Below are 21,465 nucleotides of genomic sequence, written 5' to 3'. Positions count from 1 at the left end.
ATTGACTACCACTAAAATTTATTATCCTACATGTCGCGTTAAAAAATTAAATCCTACGTGGCTTTCTAAAAACTCGGGAAAAAACTCCCCTTTATACAAGTACTAGTATCGTGCCCCGGGCATCAGTTTGTTTATTAAATTATAAGATAAATTTTTATTCTATATATATCAAATTTTAAAATGTATCATTGATATAAAATTAGTTAGAAATTGATGTGCTTTTGTGACGATTAGTGGACATGTAATGCCTAATAATATTAGTGGAAATGTTCGATTTAATACATAAAAAAAAAATTAAAAATTAACAAAAAATAAATTAAACTAAATAAATGTTCAAATCCCGTTGGGTTGATTCGAACCCAAAACTTTGGGCAAGTGTTGAACAGTTTTGACTCGTAACCTGAAGTGACTCAATCCGAGATTACTCATGACCCGACCCTAATTGACAGGCCTACATAGTTATAAAATTCTATTAGATTGTGAACTATATTATTTTAACCGGTTAGTATATACTACATAGTTATAAAATTCTATTAGATTGTGAACTATATTATTTTAACCGGTTAGTATATATTATAAATGTATGTTTTACTCCTTGAAATACTTCCTTCGCTCCAAAAAAATATTATGATATAAAAAAGTAAATTTATATGATAATTTTTTAGAATTATAATCTAATAATTTTTTTTTGAATAAAATATAATTCAACTTGTACATCTAAAAAAAATGGTATTTTATCGAAAATAAAACTTTTAACTAACAATTTATCCTAACATTCTATCCAAATAGAATTCTAACTATTTTTTTTATCTTCTTTATTCTATTTAAATCTATCCAACGACTAAAAGTTTAGCTTTATATATTAGTTATATTATATATATATATATGATATATTTGAGTTGATTTCCTACTTGTGTAAAATGATACATACCAATCTTGACCAAATTAATAAGTAGACAATTATTATTATTAATTTTTTTTTTTTTTTTTTTTTTTGTAAAGACGACCATTATTATTATTATTATTAAATTGAAATAAATTGATAAACACTTCTAGAAAAACTCGAAAATGCCCATGATTGAATAAAAAGACGAAAAAGACCCTTTCTCTTTTCCTTCTCTCCTCTAACCTCGACCACCTTCTTCTGACGATCTCCTTCATTTTGCAATTTGCATTCTCCCCTCTCTCCCTCCATCTTTCTCTCTCCTCCGTACTCTCCGCCATTAACGGCTGCTCCACCTCTTCTCTTTCTCTCTCCTCCATCAATGACTGTAATGACTCCTGCTCCCATCGACGTACGCCTTCTCCAACCTCCTTCTTCATCATCTTCTTCTCCTTCTTCGTTTCCGTCGCTTTCAATTTTCTATCAATTTCAGAATTCTTGCTCAATTCATGCGTTTAATTCAATTCGCTCGAATGTTGTCGATTTTGTTTGTTTTTTGGCAAATTCTATTTTGATTGCTGTTTCTTATGTTTGTTTTAGGGCTTTTCTGCATTTTTTTTTTTGATTTTTGGGTACTTTAATTGGACTGTTTTCGATTAGCTGATTGTTCGTCGTCTTTCGAGTTGATGTTAGGGTTTTTGATTAGGGGTTTGATGTAAGTTGGATCGGATTTTTTACTCTTGATTTTTGTTGTGTTTGCAGCAAGAAGATGAGGAGATGCTTGTCCCGCATTCTGATATAGCTGCTGACAATCACCAGCCTATGGAAGGTTAAATTTCAATTTATTTTTTAGGATTTGTGTTTGAAATTTATCTTCTTTTTCGCGTTGATTGATCTCTTTTGGGGGTTGATTTGATCTGGTTGAGTTTATAAGTATGCTAATCACATTGCTAGGGTTCTAATTGTATTGTTGCTAATTAGTTTTGTTTACGTTTTAGTCGTTGCGCAAGCCGAGCCTGCTACTAACCCTGAGAATCAACCGGCAGAGGATCCTCCATCCTCCAGGTTTACATGGAAGATTGAGAATTTCTCCCGTTTAAATTCCAAGAAGCACTATTCAGATGTGTTTGTCGTTGGTGGTTACAAATGGTACTAATGAGTAGCTTTGTCGTTAATCTCGTTATGTATGCTATTGGCAGAGCTTTTTGTTGGCAGTTATAAACTTACTGTACAATGTTTGATGCAGGCGAGTATTAATTTTCCCTAAAGGGAACAATGTGGACTACTTGTCTATGTATCTTGACGTTGCTGATTCTCCTAGTTTGCCCTATGGGTGGAGTAGGTATGCACAGTTCAGCTTAGGTGTGGTCAATCAAATTCATAACAAGTATACCGTGAGAAAAGGTATTGTTTAGTAATTGATAAATGCCTTTACCTTTTTTATTTCCTTCCTTGCATTTGGCTGTAATAATTACCATGTCTCCGTGGATATGTCATTTCATCTTGTAAAATTGGAGATTTAGTTTATAAGTTTATTGAGCTGTAGACTTGATCATATCAAAGGCATTGATTATAAAGGGATTATGATAGATACCCAATCAGTAAGTAAAGACATGAGGTGTGAGTGTGTTTTGTTAATGCTAATGTTGACCTATTTGGTGATTTGGGTGCTATGTCACACTTGTTGTGTGCAATGTTTAATATGTATGCATGACCTTCCCGACCTTTTATGGACTACTTTAACTAGCAAAATCATGTCATGTTGGCAGTTACGAGTGCTGAAAGTAAAGAATTGTCAATGTGTAGGCAATCCAGGCCTTAAGCCTTATTTGGTGGTTTAGATTTTTTAATGTTACATTTTTATTTCTTTTATATCACCATTGTGAATTTGCAGATACACAACACCAGTTCAATGCCCGGGAAAGTGATTGGGGGTTTACGTCTTTTATGCCTTTAAGTGAGTTATATGACCCCACCAGAGGATATCTTGTAAATGATACTGTTCTGGTGGAGGCTGAGGTTGCTGTTCGTAAGATTGTAGACTATTGGTCTTACGATTCGAAAAAAGAGACGGGGTTTGTTGGACTTAAGAATCAGGGAGCTACATGCTACATGAATTCTCTGCTTCAGACACTTTATCACATTCCTTATTTCAGAAAGGTCAGTCGTAACCCTAGCTAATCTATTGATTTTAAGGATACACGTTTATTTTCCGGTAAGCTAACACTCTGTTTGCATCTGGTATATAGGCTGTGTATCATATGCCTACAACTGAAAATGATATGCCATCTGCAAGCATTCCTCTGGCTCTTCAGAGTTTATTTTACAAGCTCCAATACAGCGATAGCAGTGTTGCAACTAAGGAATTGACCAAATCTTTTGGATGGGATACTTATGATTCTTTCATGCAGCATGATGTCCAGGAGTTAAATAGAGTTCTATGTGAAAAGCTGGAAGACAAAATGAAGGTAGGTTTTTGAATGGAATAAACTTTCATGTTACTCATCTGTAGAGTTTATGATCTATTAATGTTTTATTCCAGGGTACTGTTGTTGAGGGCACTATTCAGCAATTGTTTGAAGGGCATCACATGAACTATATTGAATGTGCAAATGTTGATTACAAATCTACAAGAAAGGAGTCCTTTTATGGTAAGTTCTTCTGATTAGATTTTTTCTGTATAGCAATCTCATCCGAATGTTAGGTTTGGCTGTTCAGGGGTATGTGCTCTTAATTTCTTGCATATTTTGTCACAGACCTTCAGCTCGATGTCAAAGGTTGTCGTGATGTTTATGCTTCTTTTGATAAGTATGTGGAAGTTGAGCGATTGGAGGGTGATAACAAGTATCATGCTGAGCAGTATGGTTTACAGGTTAGTATTACACCATTGCATGATCCTTAAGACACCCACTTTGGGTAGTGTACCACATGATTAAAGCAGTGGTTATAGATTTCGATGTCCTATTGGTTTTCTGATTTCCTTAATTTTTTTTAAGATCCCTTCTTTTAATATAATCTAGCTGATGTTTAAACATAATTTACCTTCCTGAAGATTCTGTTTGTCAGTATTTATTACTTATTATTTGACTCTGTCAATACCAGGATGCTAGGAAGGGTGTCTTGTTTATTGATTTTCCCCCAGTTCTTCAACTGCAGCTCAAACGATTTGAATATGATTTTATGCGTGATACAATGGTGAAGGTTGGTCATCTCAATCCTCAATTTATATCACTTGATTTTGATACACAATTTTAGACATTTGTATGTTTATCATCTTGTGGAGTGTTTTACCAATAACAAGTGCACAAAGTGATGAAAAGGGGGAACATTATGCTTTAGTAGCTCTCTTTGGCCTTTTGCTGACATCGGGTCCCTATGACATTCTGCTTTTTTTTTTTTTTTTTCTTTTCTTTTTTCCTTTACGTTTTTCCACGTGCAAAGCTGATGTATTTTTTATGTTACAACCTATTTACTCTCACTCTCTACTTATGTCGGGTTAACGGGTTTTAATGTTGATTATAGTGCTGTTTTGTTCGTTATATTCCCTTAATATGCATCTCTTCTGTATTACAGAGTTCGTATTTTCCTTTTACACAACTATCTTGTATTTCTGTATTGCTGTAGAACATTTCTAAGTCATTTGACTGCAAATCCCTAATTATACATTGCACTCTTGTTATGCTTTTACCAAGAAATTTAGAAAATTTGCTAGGAAAAGGTGAATATTTTGCTTTTTTTAAAACCACCTTGCACATTTGCTGATTCCTTAATTTTCAATTTGCTATCTATAATCGAAGAGTTTTTTTTGTATTTTCAATATGATAAAACTTACGGTTTTCTTGGTCGCCTATAGATAAATGATCGCTATGAATTTCCTCTTCAACTTGATCTGGATCGTGAGAATGGGAAATATTTATCTCCTGATGCTGATAAAAGTGTCCGTAACCTATACACACTCCACAGGTATGTATATGCCTATGCATATTGTACTGTCTTTCTGGGCACTTCATGGTGGAAGTTCTGGAGCTGAATTGTGTAGTGTGAGTTTATTGCTTTTGCATATTGAATGGGTAAATTTTCATATGTTAGGATTGGATCAGGTGGCATTCAGACCTATGCTGTTTCATGTCTTGGTTTAATTTTTCTGTTTGATATTTTGTGTGTTTGTGGGAGGGGTTTTTGGGTCTCTATGGTTTTACCTAAGTTTCTTAATTTGGCCTTTAACTTCTTTAGCTTTTATTTTCTTGATCCCTGGATTGTAGCATGTTCATGAATTGCTAGTGGTAACTATGTTGAAGCCTTGTGGTCAATTGGGGATTACCTGTCTGATTATGGGCTATACTGTTGCTTTGCTTGAAGAAAGATGACACTTCTAATATGTACAAATATCATTTTGCAGTGTTTTGGTTCACAGTGGTGGGGTGCATGGTGGACATTATTATGCCTTTATAAGGCCTTCTCTTACTGATCAGTGGTATGCGTTTAACTTTTTCTGTTGGTTGGTATATTTTTTATGCATTAGCATGTAAAGAATTGCACATTAGAGGATATGCTATATATATGACTTTTTGAATATTTTATGTAGTTACATTAAAATTTCTTGGTTTCTCCATTTACTATCTATCAAAATTCCCATGTAGTGTGTATATGTTTAGAATGTGATATGACTCATTTTGGCTTGGTATACAGTCTAGTACTGCAACTCGTATGGCTTAATAATTCTTGGAGCCATGGCTAGATCATTTCTGGACAAAGGGAATTTTTTTTAACTAGCTCTGAATGTTAGTGATGCATAAATCTTGATTTTTTTTTTCTCCCTTTCACATTAGAAATTACATGAAGAGAAGTCATTTAATTAGATAATTTTAAATCTGGTTTGTTATCTTGTCACTATAAGCCTATGAGATTAAATATGTTCGAATAGGGAGGAATACGTGGCACATTAGGGATAACGTTATGTGGAATTTTTTCTGTGCACAGTTCAAATGTTTACCATAATTAAGTTTCAAGTTTTACAGAATAGGGTATTGGAAGTTGTGACTTGTTTAACTGGAGTGATAATTTTCTGTGGCAGTTGATAGTAGTATGCTGTAGTGACATTACAAAAAGGCCAAATTTAGGGTGCGTTTGGCTGGGAAATTTTGAAAGCAATGGGATATGATACTCCCATTTCCATTAGTAGGTGTTTGGTTGGCTATGTGTTGAATTCTATTTCTCCACTTTTCTTATTGGAGCTCCCCATAAATCCTTCACAAATCAAGCCCCACCTCTCCTTCATGGACTTGATACCTCTAGCTCCTTACCATCCCCATCCCTGTCCCCACCAACTAACTGCCCACCACCTCTGGACAAAAAGAGGACTGATAAGTTATGCAATAGTTTATGCAATCTGTTTTATTTCCCAAAATCAATCAGTTTATTCTGACAATCAAATTTATTGAGGCTGATAATATTTCAATCAATCTCCTGACATTAATTCTGAATCATTGACATTTTGCAATTATTTAGCCAGCAAGTTACTCTTTGCCTCAACTTGCACTCCTCGATGCTGTTGCCACTTTGGTACTCATTAATTGACTGCTGTTGGCTCATGATTTCTGTTTCAAATTTGATTTAGCATAGCTAACAGTAAAGCTGTAACTGAGGCTAAGGGCAGTAGTTTGGATGCCATGTTGTTCATGTTCTGTTGGTCAATGATGTATAATGCAATAGATGCTTCTGCTCTCGCTCTGTCAAATTTGATACTACCCTTTGTGTTGCTTACTAGGTACAAATTTGACGATGAGCGGGTTACTAAGGAAGATTTGAAGAGAGCTTTGGAGGAGCAGTATGGTGGTGAAGAGGAGGTAAACTTTATCTGGCACTGTGGGAATATTTCTTGTATGGATCAACTCATTCTACATTGTTTTATCTTTACAGTTACCACAGACAAATCCTGGTTTCAATAACACTCCATTCAAGTTCACAAAATATTCAAATGCATATATGCTTGTTTATATACGTGAAAGTGACAAAGAGAAGATTATGTGTAACGTGGATGAGAAGGACATTGCTGAACATCTTAGGGTGAGAGTTTAGTGTGGTGCTGATTTTTTTTTGCTGTGTTTTAAGATGCAATGTTTATAAAATTAATTTTTATTTTTCTGTATCCAGGAACGCTTGAAGAGAGAACAGGAAGAAAAAGAACATAAGAAAAAGGAGAAGGCAGAGGCGCACCTTTATACCATCATAAAGGTTACTGCTTTTTCTTTCTGGAAGTAATCCTAGGTATGTATACTCTTTCCTTGTCAATGTATGTTCTGATTGTAACTTTTCTTTTTCTAGGTTGCACGAGATGATGACTTGACCGAGCAAATAGGGAAGGATATCTATTTCGATCTTGTAGACCATGACAAAGTTAAATCTTTTCGTATTCAGAAGCAGGTGCCATTTAATGTTTTCAAGGTAATTCTTCTATGTGGATCAATCCTCATAGCTTGGTCTTGTCTACTATCCTGGAAAGGGTGCAGGGACTGTCTGGAGTACAAGTTGAACTTGAAATAACAATACTTTTGATACATATTGTTTATGAAACTTTTTTTTTAGAGAGTAGTAGAACTAATTTTGACAGGATAATCTTAAAATTATAGTTCTTGGATCACGTCGAAGATAATATTTAGGATTGGCTTCTGTCTTTTTGCGGAGAAAGTGTTTCCTATGATAAACTATTACTCCTATATCCTATATGTTTAAATTACTTGTCAAAAGGATATTCTTAATAAGTTTAACAGCGTTCCGATTGAAATTATCTTAGGAACCTGGCAGTTTTATTTTCCATCTTTTGTGGGACTACTCCTTACGCTATGCCACCTTTTAGGTTATAGATCTCCATGTCATCTAGTAGGGTTTTTTTTCTTTTTGTCTTGATCAGCACAGCACCTCACAGCCCTACCAATTTTTTTGCTTGATTCATACATAACCTTTGACTTTTTGCCCATGCAGGAGGAGGTTGCTAAAGAATTTGGCATCCCAGTACAATTTCAGCGGTTTTGGCTGTGGGCTAAGCGCCAAAATCATACATATCGGCCAAATCGACCATTGACACCTTTGGAAGAAACCCAATCTGTATGTCTTCATTTCCAACCCTTTGCATTATGTGTTTGGCAAGTATTTTCAGATCTTAAAAACATTTGTAGATGTTCCTTTTTTCCCGTGAATTTTGTTTATTAACGACTAAACTGAAGGGATACCTTTTTCCCGGACTGTTTTGTGTAGGATGATTTTAACGTGATAAACATTTGGCTAGTTGTTTATTCAATAAATATTTGGTTGAATTGAAGATATCAGTGACAAGGCATGCTTTTGCCATTTTCCATGCGGTGGATCTCATGATGAATTTTTTTGTTTGGAATGTGTTGTAGGTTGGACAGCTAAGGGAAGTATCTAATAAGGTTCATAATGCAGAACTTAAATTGTTCTTGGAAATAGAGCTTGGAATAGTAAGTTTCTGTCATCTTCTGTTTTCCTCTTTTTGACTTCTGTTAAAATTATTTTTGTAAAAAGGGAACTGTTTGGTTTTGTGGCTGAAATAGCATAATTGCAGCACTAGGCAGAAACGGTTTTCTGGTAATAATTAAAGCTGTTATACTATAATACAGGATTTACGACCTCTTCCACCTCCTGACAAGACAAAGGATGAGATTCTATTGTTCTTTAAGCATTATGATCCTGAGAAAGAAGAGATGCGGTAAATTTGATAGTATTTAGTGATCATTATTGTGTGCACTGCATAATTTAGCCTGCTTTTGCTATTCAGGGATGCAATCTAATTTATAATGGCAGTAATGTTTTTCCTCCCTCTCATCACTTCAGTTACGTAGGAAGACTTTTTGTTAAGGCCACTGGAAAACCTGGAGAGATTTTAGGAAAGCTGAAGGAATTGGCTGGCTATGCTGCTGATGAAGAAATTGAATTATACGAGGTTAGTTCATCAAAAGTTATTGTTGTTTCTTTAAGTGTGACATTAATTGCAACTTGGTATACATTATGATATTTTTGTTTTGGACAACAAATATTTGGAAATTTCTACTATTATGCACCTACAAGTAGCATTTTCGTATAGAGACTGCTTTCTACAGATGCTTAGGCATATTTTTTCTTAATTACATGCATTACTTACCGAGTAGTTTATAGCTCTGGTCACACTTTTTTCCCCTATATCACTGTAATTATAAAGAGTATGGCACTATGACGTAAACTGTACAGATTGTCTGATGTTATATGTTATGGTCTCCAGGAAATCAAGTTTGAACCAACTGTTATGTGCGAACATATTGACCGAAATCTCACTTTTCGTGGTAGCCAGGTATGTCTTTTAGAAACGTTTCCAACTTTTATCTGTGACTATGATGTACATTTCCATTTATTTACATCTTGATCTTTGACTACCAGCTTGAAGATGGGGATATAGTCTGTTTCCAAAAATCCCTTCCAGCTGAAACCGCAGAAAAATGCCGTTATCCAGATGTTCCCTCGTTCTTAGACTATGTTCACAATCGGCAAGTACGTTTTCTTCTTGAACTTCTAATTACACAACCTTTCAGTTGCCAATTAGGAGTATCTCTTTACAAGTCTGAAATGTATATAAGTGGTGATGGGCTGACGTTTATTTTGGCTGTTATTGTGTATACTTAACAGATATTGTCAGTTTCTATATCCTAAACTATCTTTGCATGCAGTTACTGGGTTTTGTAGATTAAAAAATTACAAACGTTAGTGTTTGCAATTCTGATATGTATTTTTTTTCCCTACTCACTTTCTTCCATTTTGAGTGTCTAAAAAAGTTCAACTTGTTTCTACTTTATACCTATTTTGGAAAGCCCCTTTACTATCTGAACCCCCCTATCCCGCACTATTTACACTTTTTTTTCATTCATTCTGAACCACTTATATTTATACCGTATCTCTTATTTTATTTACTTGATCCTTGCACCCGCTTTCTTTTTCCATGCACTCCTAGATTTAGAAACAAGAGTCTATAGTAACTGAGTCTGACTTTCAGGAATGATGGGAGTATTAACAGATTTTCGTGGTCAATTTTAACATAGTTTGTTCTTGAAATGAGTGGTTGTGCAACTGAATAAACTTAGGAATTATTATATCAGACGGCTGTATATCAGTTATGAAAATTTCTGGTATAGGTATCCTGCATATATCTCATTTGAGAGACTTAATTTGTCCATCTAGAGTGACATAGGAGCTGGTCCTTTGTAGGCTTCAAACTTTGTAGCTATTATTATTCGTCATCAAGATCCCAATTGGTGGTAATCTTCTAGCATTTACACTACACTGGTAGATGCTGTGTGCCTGTGCGTCTCATAATCTTCTCTCCCTCACCCTCCCATGTGTTTGCTTACGTTATCTTTGTTCTTGAAAACATTGATTAAAGTTACTCGCATTGTATTGTCCTTGCATTTTCTTCGTGTTAACATTTTATTGGATCTTCCTCTATTGCTTTGGTACATTGAGTCAATCATGTATGTCTTGACCTTCCAAAGCTTCTCAGTAGCTGTTAATGTTACTTAAAATAGCTGATTTATATGTAGGTTTTATTTAACCTGTTTATGCTGTCAATATGTGCACATCTGTTGGTTGTGTCTCTCTACCTTATCTATTTGTTTGCTTCATAGGTTGTTCATTTCAGATCACTGGAAAGACCCAAAGAAGATGATTTTTGTCTGGAGTTGTAAGTTGGCCTTTTTTTTAACACTTCCCTATACATTTATGTGTGCTTGATTAAGGGATGTTGTATGTGTGAATGGTATGTCCGCTCTTACCCTTTTTACTTTCTTTGATTAATGGTAGGTCAAGACATCATACATATGATGATGTAGTAGAACGAGTGGCTCGTCAGCTTGGTTTGGACGATCCATCCAAATTAAGGCTGACATCTCACAACTGTTATTCTCAGCAACCAAAGCCCCAACCTATTAAATACCGGGGCGTGGATCATTTGTCGGACATGCTGGTCCACTACAACCAGGTAATGGTTTATTTATTAAGCTTTCAAGCAATGACAGATAGTGGTTATACGCTGTGTGTTTTAATTAATTGCTTCAACCTCCTAAAACTTAATTTTGAAATTTCAGACTTCTGACATACTGTATTATGAAGTTCTGGACATACCTTTGCCAGAATTACAAGGCTTGAAAACTTTAAAAGTTGCTTTCCATCATGCGACAAAAGATGAAGTGAGTTGGTTGAGATTTTTTTTATACCTTTTATTTCCAGGATTTAATGTGTTCTCAAGTAATTTTTTTGGTGCCTCCTTTTTTATCAGGTAACCATTCACACTATTAGACTGCCTAAACAGAGTACAGTGGGGGATGTTCTTAATGATCTGAAGACAAAGGTACAGACTTGGTTTTATGCAGTACCAAGTGTATTTTGCTATGCACCTTGTATTTTGTGCATATCTTTGTTCTACATTCCCTCTATTGCTGACCAAAGCTCTTATTCTTGCATCTCAAATTCTTGTTGTTCATTTTGCAATTGTTGATCTTTTGACTGAGACAATTATTGGAGTGTTAATATCCTGAACTTCTGACCTTTCATCTGCCCTTATCCTATTATTATTAATTATTTGCCTTTTCTTGAGTAGGTTGAATTGTCACATCCTGATGCTGAGCTGAGGCTGCTTGAAGTATTTTATCACAAGATCTATAAGGTACAGCTTATATCTTGTTATCCGATAGACTTATTGTTCAGTTTTAACTGTTTCAAAATAAATAGAGTTGCCTCCATCTTTGTCCTTTGACCTTGATATTACAATTTGTATGTATCTAGTTAAACAAATATTTATTTTGCTTCTTTATTGCAGATTTTCCCTCCTAATGAAAAAATTGAGAATATAAATGATCAGTACTGGACTTTACGAGCAGAAGAGGTCAGTGTTTCCTTATAGTCTTTCGCACAAAATATTTGGTTACTTAATTCTGTGGTTAGCGTTATTAACTTTGACCAGTATTTTTTGTAACTACATCATTGTTTAGATTTTGATAATGTTAATGTTTGCCAAATTGCCTTCTATGGTAAAGCATGTAATGATATCTAGACATAACTTTCAAATTAATCCCAACATTGTTTATTCATCTATTTGTTTTCTAGATTCCTGAAGAAGAGAAGAACCTGGGTCCTCATGATCGACTAATTCATGTGTACCATTTCACTAAAGAGACAGCGCAGAACCAAATGGTAGCTAACTTACATTTATAAACAGTGCTTTCAAAATCTCTTCCTCCAACCTCTTTCTATTTGCCCCTAGTGACAACCTTTGATTTTTGGACTTATGTATGATGTTGGATCTTTGAATACATCCTGATTGACTTTTCCCTTAACAGCAAATACAGAACTTTGGTGAGCCTTTTTTCTTGGTGATTCATGAAGGAGAAACTTTGTCTGAAGTCAAGGTGAGAATACAAAAGAAATTGCAAGTTCCAGATGAAGAATTTTCTAAGGTATGCTGATTTCATATGATACTGCATTTCATGGTTATTTGTTCAAGTTGAAAGTCGGTCTGGTTTTACGGCTGTTGATGAAAACATCTTGTTCTTTGCTCTATTTTGCCAGTGGAAGTTCGCATTTCTTTCATTAGGGCGTCCAGAATATCTCCAGGAGACTGATGTTGTGTCCAGTCGTTTTCAGGTTCTTTTTTATTCTCTTTTATGTTTGTCTATTATTGCTATGCATTTTTTTGTAAGTTGATTTTTATTATTGAACTGGTCCTTCTGTCTCTGCCATTCAGAGAAGAGATGTTTATGGTGCGTGGGAACAGTACCTTGGATTAGAACATGCTGACACAGCTCCTAAAAGAACTTACACAGCAAATCAGGTAAAAGTGTTTTATTTTCTGGTTTGTCTTGTCAGCATACCATGTCTAAAATTTATTTAGTCTAGATTGATATGTCATATGAACTATAAGATCTATTAAGTAATCTAATTTCATGTATTGCATGATCAAAGTTGATCTGTGCCACCGACTGTTAGCTTGAAACATTTGGTTCTATTTTTAACATGATAATGAACTGGATTTAATATGATATATTGCAAAACTGAGCTGGATTCAACTATGATATATCACAAACTGAACTGGATTCAACTATGAATACTTATATGAGTTATAACACTGCTGAATCATTTAGCATACATTGTTACTTTCTCTCACTTTCAGATCTTGCAAGTTCTTGATGCACTTAGTGCTGAAAAAATTTGGAAGTGTTCAATTAATTCTTGTGGTTGCAAATTGCAGAACCGTCATACATTCGAGAAGCCTGTAAAAATCTACAATTAGGGTGATTTTGGGATATAATTCTATTTGCATGGGCAGACTCTGGCATCCTTGAGGGGTACTCCATTGCTGTGTTAGTAGTCGTCATGGTTCATTGGTCCAGAGCAAACCAGCACCTAGCATATCAGATGCCCTGGTCAGTACGGGTGTCGGCAAGGATTTAGAATGGATTTTGTTAGCTGTATAATTCTTTCTTGTAGTGTGTATGTGGAAGATCTTTTTCTGATGCCGGTATTTGATTTTTCTTGTCGACCACAAGTCTGCAACCCTCGTCAAGCTTTTCAAGTCTTCCATTTTTACTTATGGAGTTGGTTTCAATGGCTGTAATGTGTGTTCCTTGGTACCCAGCCACAGTTGTAAGTTTAAAAAAAAAAAAACGGTACATAGATGAGATTTTGGCTTTAGGAATGTGTACACAGCATAGTTGGGGTGCCTGCCATTTTTTTTCGTTTGCTCACCTCTCCTGTTTATTTAGGCACATGTCTAGTTTTGGGGGTTTCGGACTGGTAATTGTTTGTTTGTTATTTATGCAGCTCCCCCGCTCTCTATTTATTTATTTTTATTTTTTACCTGGTCTTTTTCCCTGTAAAAGAAGTTTGTCAAGTACAGGCTTGATGAGTCTAAATGAGTAAAGATTTTAACAGCTTCATCTATGTGTAATGATAAAACCTGAGTTAGTCGGAACATTTTGCAGTATATTTTCTGGAGATGTTCCACGCCCAATTATACGTGACACTTGTCCAAAAATGCATTTGTAGCATATTTTCATCTTTGATTGCAGACCTGCATGAATTATCTGGTGAAAATGCTTTTATTCACAAAGTAAATGTTTATTATAGACATCCTCAAAATCGTATCCCTATTATAAAATATCTTCAGTTATTTAAATGGTGACTTGGTGAGCCATGAGATTATGAGACTGTTTTCAAGAATTTGTACTTGACAATAGTAGGTAACTTTAAAAAAGTCCCATCTTAATCAAGAATTTGTAATACACTTGGCTAACTATACCAATTTCAAAATTAATTCATTCCAAATACCCAGTGAAATTCATCCCAGTATTCCACCTTTATAATTGGTTATCCTTTCTGCCTTTATTTTGTTGCGAAAGAATGGATAATTAGTTTCTAAATGCTTTTTAATAAATTGTAACAAAGATTTCATCCATAATATCTTTAGTTTTGTCCCTTAATAAATTGTAACAAAGATTTCATCCCTCAATAAATTGTAACAAAGATTTAGCCCATAATACTATACAGTATTTGATTTCGTCCCTAAATATGAATAATGTACTCCCGCCATGACAACATAACATGTTAAGATTTTTATTTTAATTTTTTTCGAGGAATAACATGTAAGTTGAAATTATACTTGTACTCTTTTCAAAAAAATAAAAAGCAATTATACTTGTACTCAACTAACCGGAATAGTAAATTCAAATAAAGTAAAAATCCCTTAAAAAAAAGATAAAAAGTAGTATAGCCATTGTGATTTTAATCTGGTTTTTCTTTCATGATAAAGAAATTTTTATAAACCGAAAGAGCACACAATTCTTACAAAACTTGGGAGAAAAAAGAAAAATGACAAATATAAACTCTATTGCATAGAGGCCATAGACTCTGCATAAAGTAGTACGACGTACAAGTAATACTCCTGCCAACAAAATTTCTTGTTTTTATTCAATTCTAATTATTTCTTACCCCTTTTAACCATAATAATAATAATAATAATAATAATAATAATAATAATAAAACATAATAATAAAACATAATAATCTCTATTGCATTGTTATAGAACTCTGTAAAGTACCGGTAATACTGTGACATAAAATATGCTTGTTTTAAACTTTATTGGAAATTTTATCAACTAAAACTTTTAAATGCTTTTTTTTTTTTTCACAAACAATTTTAAAAATTTATTTTATGAGAAAAAACCAGATGAATATTTTTTTAAATGCATTTTTTTTTGAGAGATTTTAAATGCATTTTTTATCACACAATTTTAAAAATTTATTTTACGATGACAAATCCAATGAATAATACTCCCTCCGTCCCTAAATTACATTTCTCTTTGGAAATTTACACGGGAATTAAGGAGGGAAGAATAAGACAAATAACAATAATTAGATAATGCAATGGGAAGTACAAAGATAGATTAGTCATTACTCATGACACGTCATCAATCCTTTGCAAAAAAAAAAAGGACCAATCACATGCTCCTAATTGAAAATTTTTAACCAATCATATTTATTGTAATTTGGCACAAGGATTATGAGTGAGATTAGGTAAGGATGAGTGAGAAAGCATTAAATATAAAACAGAAAAAGAGAGTTGATTTACGAAAAAAAACTTACCAAAAATAAAAACGAGGAATGTAATGTTGGAATACCAAAAATAGAAAGGAGGAATGTAATTTAGAGACGGAGGAAGTATATATTTTATAATTAAATTCATAGACGGCGTCTTTCCTTTGACTCGAATTTTCGGCATTGGCCCTTACTTGTGTGTCACGTGACCCAACTTAAAGACCCATTTCCCTTTTTTTCTTTTTTCCTCCATTCCCTCCAATTTCACTTCTCTTTCTTCCTTGTTCTTCTGCAAGCTTTCAACTCAATTTTTCCTGGAAAAGTTGATTTGTGGGTGTTGTAGCAAATTTTTCACTTTGGTTTGCGTGAGTAATTTCTTTTTAATCTTGGCTATATACTACGAGTACAAATTTTTTGAGTTCAAAATCTACTCTTTCCTTCACCCTTTACTCTCAACCATCCATTGATTCTTAGCCCATTTATACTAGTATTTTTTTTTTGTAAAAAGTTTCTTCAAATCGCTACTCAAACTTCATACCCACATTTTATTGTCTCCTATTCAAATGCTACTCAAATTCTTATTTTGAACTTTGAACTTACATATAATTATAAAGCACAATCTTTAATCAAAACCTGCCGAACATAATAATCTCTCGAAAAAAAAAAATGAAAACCAATAGAGTAATAAGAAGTAAGAATTAGACAACCTTTTTCAAAAAATAAAATAGTACAGGTAAACATTGATCGAGATGAAAATAAAACCAATAGAGTGATAAATAAATTCTTAATCAAAACCCACTTAATAAATTTTTCAAAAAAAACCATTAGGGAATAAGGAGTAAGCAAGTAGATATAAGATGTGTCCAAAACAAAGGATTTTGCATGAAATTGTACAACTCTACCTCTGTTATTCCGTACTACTAATATGGTGGTGATATGACCATTAGTCCATTACTGCACACTTTAGTAATTCTCTCTCCTCTGCACATCAAATTTGCACTTCTTCATTTTCTCTCTCCTCTCCTCTTCTCTACTCTTTCTCTCTCCTCATTTTCAAGAACTTCAACTACAACCGCCATTGTTACTCAAGGTTTTGTGTTATTGTTTGTCATTACTTTACCTACTACTCCGTACCATTTTCTCTCTCCTCTTCTTCCCTATTCCTCTTTCTCTCTCCTCATTCCAAACCAGCTCAAGCTTAGTCGCCGTTATTGCTTTCTCGCAACTCATTTACAGCTTGCTTCTCTTCGCTTCGGGAGTTCGGGTATATACTTTCTGCTCAATATTAACTTCAATTTAGTTTTCTTCTTTGAGATTTATAATGATAAATGGAATGTAGATCGATGACCTTTAATTTTTCTGCTTGTTTTGATGTTTTATGACTAAGTTGGGTTTCTGACTTGAAATTTGGAATTACTTCTGATTCTTCAACTAGTATTGTTCTATAAATGTATTTTGAATTAATAGTAATGTTTTGTTAAATTGTTGTGGGTAGATTTGAAAGAATTTGGGATCATTAGTACACTATTTAATATGGGTATACTTTATACGGATTTTTTTAATTTGTTTTTGAGATTTTATAGACGTGTTATGGTGTTTTCCTGTTTATTCAAAATCTTTTTAACAGCATCGATTAATTACATTATATATGAATTATACAGGATGACGATTAGGCTCTCTTCTCGATTTATTGAAGAATTGCCTGAAAATCACCGTGTTGAGTTTCGTATCAACACGTGTGACACATCGAAAGCTAAAATTAGACTCATAGGAAATTACCTGCGTATGATTTGCGACGCTAGGAAGTTATGTTCTGGTAGAAATATAGAGGTTGAAGAACAAGATATAGAGGTTGAAGAACAAGATATAGAGGTTGAAGAACAAAATATAGAGGTTGAAGAACAAGATATCTTCTCGATACCTAGTACGACGAATACTGGAAATCCCCCTGTTTTTATCATTCACGTCGAAGGTGAATTCGAAGGGTATTATTTGAATATCAGTTTGTTGGCAGCAAAAAACAATGATTACTTGTATGCAATTAAGGATAGCGACAATAATTGGAGAGAAACAGTTGGGGCAAAATATTCAGTTGAGAATGCAACCGAGCTAACTCCTGCTTTCAGAGGCTCTTACTTGGACTTGCCCGGATAAGATTTGGATTCAAAGCTTTGTGTCGAGCACTTATTGGTTTGCAAAGAAATGTTAATGTGGAATCAAATTTTATGTGTGTGGTGGCAAATGTGTTTGAGCCGACGCGTTATATTGCCCTCCAGAATGCGTTTATTCGTCAAATGAGCAGAGAGTTATGGTTAGGATTAGATAGTAAAAATTTCAATTATAATAGCAGACGCTTAGCAAATGGTTGGTCTTATTTTAGTAAGACCGTGTTGAGATATCGAAGGAGTAATATTTGGACGTTTGCTTGGGATGATGGTGATGATATTGAAGGCAATGAGGTTGAAGATGAGAAAAAATGGCCCCGTCAAAAGAGACGTAATGATTTTGATATCGAGGAAACTAATCCTGAGTTGAAACATAAAGTAAGATTAGAAATGGCCCCAATGATTATTGGGCTGCTGAAATCGACTGAGAGACATTAATTTTCCAAGTAAACGTCTATGATACTCTTAAGTTAAAGAGAGCAATCTGTCCTTGTATCTCAATGTTACTGATTCTCCTAAATTGATTTACAGGTGGAGGTATGAACGATTCAGCTGAGGTCAAGCATATTCACAATAAGTGTACCGTGAGCAAAGATATGTATTGCCTTTGGTAACTAGTAAAAGCCTTAACCTTCTTTTTATTCTTCCATGCATTTGCTTTTTATTGTTGAACGAACATGGAGGGTGCAGGAACTGAGGCAATTTATCTCTGATGTCAAGGTGGCTGCTATCGCTAAGGATACCCTGGATAGACGCGGTTTACAGGTGCTCTTCATCTGTTTCTTGACTGTGCGGAAAGCCAATTAATAAGGCCAATCTCTCCTACGAGAATAGATACTAACTTGCATTGCTTTTCATCTTTCTATGACTGGTGTGTTGATATGATTGGCAAATGCAAGGTGACTCAAATCTCCTGCTTTGGTGCTTCTGTCAAAAAAGTTCTTTTAGTGCTACATTTTAATTTCTTTTATATCACCCTTGTGTAAATTTGCAGATACGCAACACCAGTTTAATGCTCGGGAAAGTGATTGCAGATTTACATCTTATATGCCTAATATATGACCCCAGCAGAGGGTATCTTGTAAATGAAATTGATCTTGTGGAGGCTGAGCTGAGGTTGGTGCTTGTAAGATTGTAGACTATTGAATTGGTCCCATGATACTAAAAAGGAGACAAGGTATGTCGGGCTTAAGAATCAGGGATCTAACTGAATTCTCTGCTCTAGACTCTATCACATTGCTTATTTCTGAAAGATCAATTGCAGCCCCAGCTAGTCTGTTGAATGTTTCAGTAAGCTAACTATCTGTTTGCATTTGGTATGTAGGCTGTGTATCATATGCCTACAACTGAGAATGATATGCCATCTGCAAGCATTCCTCTGGCTCTTCTGAGTTTATTTTACAAGCAACAATACAGCGACAGCAGCTTTGCAACTAAAGAATTGACCAAATCTTTTAAATGAGATTCTTTCATGCAGCATGCATGATGTCCAAGACCTAAGTCTGTAGGGTTCCAAGTGAAAAGCTTGGTGTCAAAAGGAATGTAGGGTTTTGAATGGAACAATCTTGCATGTTGCTCCTCTTTAGAGTATATAATTCATGACTATATCTTTATGTTAATATTTCATTCCAGGGTACTGTTTGTTGAGGGCACTATTCAGCATTTGGTTGGCTACGTTTTGAATTCTCTTACCCCACTTTCCTTATTGGAGCTCCTCATAGATTCTTGGCATCAAGTCCCACACTCCCACTCCCACCTCTCCTTCATGGACTTGAGTTACCCCATTTCCCTGTACCATTCTCTTCACATCCAGCTCCTTACCATCCCCATCCACCTCTGGACAAAAAGAGGACGAATAAGTTATGTAAGCTGTTTTGTCTCCAAAACCAATCAGTTTTATGCCAACAATCAATTTTATTCAGGCTTATTTCATAATCAATCTCTAACATTAATTTTGAATCACTGACATTTTGCAATTATTTAGCCAATAAGTTACTCTCCCCCTCAACCTGCAATCCTTGTAGCTGTTGCCACTTTGGTATCGATTTCTGATTCCAATTAGGTTTAGCACAGCTGACAGTAAAGCTGTAATTGATAGACTGGGCAGTGGTTTGGATACCATTTTGTTCGTATTCTGTTAGTCAATGATGTAGAATGCTATGGATGCTGATTCTCTCGCTCTGTCAAATTTGATACTACCCTTTATGGTGCTTACTAGGTACAAATTTGATGATGAATTGGTTACTAAGAAAGATTTGAAGAGAGCTTTGGAGGAGCAGCATGGTGGTGAAGAGGAGGTATATTTTAATTGGCACTGCGGGAATATTTCTTGTATGAATAACTTATCCTACATTGTTTTTTCTTTACAGTTACCACAGACAAATCCTGGCTTCAATAACACTCCGTTCAAGCTCACAAAATATTCAAATGTGTATATGCTTGTTTATATATGCAAAAGTGAAAAAGAGAAGATTGTGTAACGTGGAAGAATACATTGCAGAAGGGTGAGACTTTGTGTGGTGCTAATTTTGTGCTGTGTTCTAAGATGCAATGTTTAAAGAATTAATCTGTTTGTTCTCTATCCAGGAACGTTGCAAGAGAGAACCGGAAGAAAAAGGAGGAGAAGGAGAAGGTAGAGGCACACCTTTATACCATCATAAAGGTTACTGCTTTTTTCTCTCTGGATGTAATCCTAGGTATGTATACTCTTTCCTTGTTAATGTATGTTCTGATTGAAGGTTTTATTTCTAGGTTGCACGAGATGATGACTTGACCGAGCAAATAGGGAAGGATATCTACTAGTATTTTGATCTTGTAGACCATGACAAAGTTGAATCTTTTCGAATTCAGAAGCAGGTGCCATTTGATGTTTTCAAGGTAATTCATCTGTATATCCTTCCTTTTTTTACGAACATACACTATCCTGGAAAGAGTTGCAGCCCTGTCTTGATGTGAGTACAAAATGAACTTCATAATACCTTTGATGTACAAGTTTATGAAACTTATTTTTATTTTGGACTAGGAAAGAAGTGTGGATAGACCTAAAATTGTAGCTCTTGGATCGTGTCACGGATAATCTTTAGCATTTGCTGCTGTCTTTTTACAGAGAAAATGTTTCCTACTACATACCATTACTCCTACATCCTATATGTACCAACTACTTGTCAAAGGATAAACCTAACACTTTATAAATAACAGGTTGGCTATTGAAGTTTTATTTTCCATCTTTTGTTACACTCACTGGAACTGCTCCTTATGTAGGCCTTATGCCACCTTTTAGGTCATAGGGCTGTCCATGTCATCAACACAGCACTTCATTAACCTACCAATCTGATCACTTTTTTTTTTTTTTTTTTTTTGGTCTTGATTAGGCAAGTAAATTTGCTTGATTCATACGTAAGCTTTGACATTATATCCATGCAGGAGGAAATTGCTAAAGAATTTGGCATCCCAATACAAATTGAGAGGTAATGGCAATCATACATATTGGCCAAATCAACTATTGACACCTTTGGAAGAAACCTAGTCATCAGTTCCAGCCCTTTGCATTGTGTTTGGCAAGTATTTTTACATCTTATAAACATATGTAGATCTCCCTTTTTCCCTGTGAATTTTGTTTAATAATGACTAAACTGAAGGGATACCTTTTTCCCGGATCGTTTTCCTTACGATAATTTTAAAGTGAAACACTTGGCTAGTTCTTTATTCTGTGTTAAGTTTGTGGTTGAATTGAAGATATCAGTGACAATAATGCATGCTTTTGCCATTTTCCATGCGGTGGATCTCA

General features: G+C 34.6%; 1 protein-coding gene across 1 annotated transcript; it reads left to right on the top strand.

The window, feature by feature from the left end:
* Positions 1–1,117: 1,117 nt before the first annotated feature.
* LOC145624690 (ubiquitin C-terminal hydrolase 12-like) lies at positions 1,118–13,857 on the top strand. The gene is made up of 32 exons (XM_081677781.1): positions 1,118–1,295; positions 1,646–1,712; positions 1,882–2,032; positions 2,130–2,287; positions 2,778–3,043; positions 3,133–3,351; positions 3,426–3,534; positions 3,640–3,755; positions 3,986–4,084; positions 4,737–4,846; positions 5,283–5,357; positions 6,651–6,729; positions 6,803–6,949; positions 7,037–7,117; positions 7,208–7,327; positions 7,865–7,987; positions 8,284–8,361; positions 8,521–8,609; positions 8,735–8,843; positions 9,159–9,227; positions 9,314–9,424; positions 10,552–10,607; positions 10,727–10,904; positions 11,011–11,112; positions 11,202–11,273; positions 11,523–11,588; positions 11,742–11,807; positions 12,029–12,115; positions 12,262–12,378; positions 12,491–12,565; positions 12,666–12,752; positions 13,170–13,857. Exons 1-32 carry the CDS (start codon positions 1,266–1,268, stop codon positions 13,209–13,211), a joined length of 3,354 nt encoding a protein of 1,117 aa, XP_081533907.1. The 5' UTR covers positions 1,118–1,265; the 3' UTR covers positions 13,212–13,857.
* The last annotated feature ends 7,608 nt before the right edge of the window (positions 13,858–21,465 follow it).

The sequence above is a fragment of the Chenopodium album genome, chromosome 3 (genome assembly GCF_948465745.1).
Source record: "Chenopodium album chromosome 3, dcCheAlbu1.1, whole genome shotgun sequence".
NCBI lineage: Eukaryota > Viridiplantae > Streptophyta > Magnoliopsida > Caryophyllales > Amaranthaceae > Chenopodium > Chenopodium album.
The sequence above is the reverse complement of the archived record's forward strand: the minus strand, read 5'-3'. Positions and strand labels throughout refer to the sequence as shown.